Source organism: Condylura cristata, unplaced genomic scaffold (genome assembly GCF_000260355.1).
Source record: "Condylura cristata isolate star-nosed mole 26May11 unplaced genomic scaffold, ConCri1.0 scaffold00058, whole genome shotgun sequence".
NCBI classification, from domain to species: Eukaryota; Metazoa; Chordata; class Mammalia; order Eulipotyphla; family Talpidae; genus Condylura; species Condylura cristata.
Genome location: NW_004567159.1, coordinates 759,446 through 761,072, shown reverse-complemented (window position 1 = coordinate 761,072; position 1,627 = coordinate 759,446). Strand labels below are relative to the sequence as shown.

Sequence of the window (1,627 nt, the reverse complement as noted above, 5' to 3'; positions counted from 1 at the left end):
CTCCTGGGGCCGAGGCCCTGTAGTGCCCAGCTGGGCCCGAGCCGGGCGGTCACTCTGGGCCGGGCAACCGCCCGCGGTCAGGCCCGCTCAGCGCATGAGTGGCTTGGGAGTGAAGCGGGCAGGCGCCTCTGCCTGGCAGCGGCCCGGACAGAGCCCCAGGAACAGGGGCGCGGGGGCGCAGAGCCCACTCACTCACGTGCTCTCCCCCAGCACGGCCTGCAGTCCGGCCTGCAGGGCCTGCTCCTCGTCCAGCTCCGCGTTCAGGCGTCTGGCCACTGCGCGGAGGTGGCCGACGGCGGCACTGGGGTGGACACGGGAGGGGACTCGTGCCACTGTGGGCCGCCGACTCAGCCACGCCTTGCCCCAGGCCACGGTGGGCGGAAGCTGCTCCCCTCTGCCCACCCCTCCCCCTAGAAGGCACCTGGCTTGGTGGCCCAGTGCCCGCCCCACGGCCCCGCCCCGCCCGGAGCGGGCACCTACGTGTTGTTGGCCTCTGTCTCTGCGGCCACCTCGGCCGCCAGCCTCTCCTGCTGCCCCCTGGTGCGCTCCATCCTCTGGCGGCTGGCCTGCAGCTCCCTCCTGGGGAGGCGGAGTCCGCGGTTGCCTGGGCCCCGGCCCCAGGGAGCCTGCCTGCGCCCACCCGGGCTGCAGACCCCCGTCTCTCCAGATGGGCCCCTGCTGCCCCCCGGCGCCCTGCAGCAGGCGGGTGTGACCCCAGCCCAAAGGAGACGAGAGAACAGCCCGTGGGGTGGGTCCCAGAGCGGACACATCGGTGGCGGCCCTGTCCGGAGACGCGGCCCGAAGCCCATCAGCGCGGGGTGGAAGTTGCCTCCGGGACTCGCTGGCCACCCGGCCGTGAAGTGTCCGGTGTCTGCGGCCGGTCCAGGTGACTGGCTGATGTCGCAGGCCAGGGCAGTGGTCCTGGGGGCCGGTGGCCAGTGCAGCTGTCCTCACCCCACAGAGGCGTGGGGCCCCTCTGCTGGGGCTGGGGCTGACCACCTGGGCTGGGGCGGCGTTGGCCGTGGCTGGCAGGGCGGCCACTGGCGGGCCCGGCTGGCTCACCTGGTCTCCTGGACGAAAAGCTCCTTCTCCTCCTGCAGCCGGTCCAGGTGGCCCAGGGCCCTGCGCTGCCGCCAGGTCTGCAGCCGGCTCCGCACGTCGGCCCTCCTCCGCCGGACGGTGCCCCTGTCCTGCCCTGCCCCTGGACTTCACACAGAGGAGCCCGCTGTCCCGCAGGCCTGCCCTGGCCCAGCCCGGTGGGGGCGGGGGTCTGCAGTGTGGGCAGCGGCCGCTGCCCCCCTCCCCCCGCTCACCAGCCGTCCGCCGCCTCCTCAGGGGCGGGAGGGGGACATCCAGGCTCCAGCTCGGGGCACGGTTCCTCCCTCCCTAGGAGCCAGGAGCGGGTGTGGGCCGTGGCTGCCCGGCGCAGGCCAGCGCGAGGCCCCGCGGAGCCCGAGCCCCCAGCCTGTGCCGGGGCCCCACGTGGCTGGACCCGGAGGTGTCCGGCCCCGCGCCTGCACTAGCTGGGACCACGCTGGGCGGCTCCAGCCCCCCAAGGAGGCGCAGGCGGGGGCCCTTCTCCAGCCTGACGCTGAAGGAGGCAGCTGGGGGGAAGCTGGGGGCGGCG

The 1,627-nt window shown here is 75.0% G+C and overlaps 1 protein-coding gene across 1 annotated transcript in view; it reads right to left on the bottom strand.

Moving 5' to 3' along the window:
• CFAP74 (cilia and flagella associated protein 74) overlaps positions 1 to 1,627 on the bottom strand; it is a 22,930-nt gene that overhangs the window by 15,259 nt on the left and 6,044 nt on the right. The window contains exons 2-5 of the mRNA XM_012734533.1: positions 1,314 to 1,386; positions 1,063 to 1,206; positions 481 to 579; positions 197 to 301 (exon numbers count right to left, since the gene is read on the bottom strand). Of these exons, the coding sequence (XP_012589987.1) occupies positions 197 to 301; positions 481 to 579; positions 1,063 to 1,206; positions 1,314 to 1,386 (421 nt within the window). The remainder of the gene's footprint in view (positions 1 to 196; positions 302 to 480; positions 580 to 1,062; positions 1,207 to 1,313; positions 1,387 to 1,627) is intronic.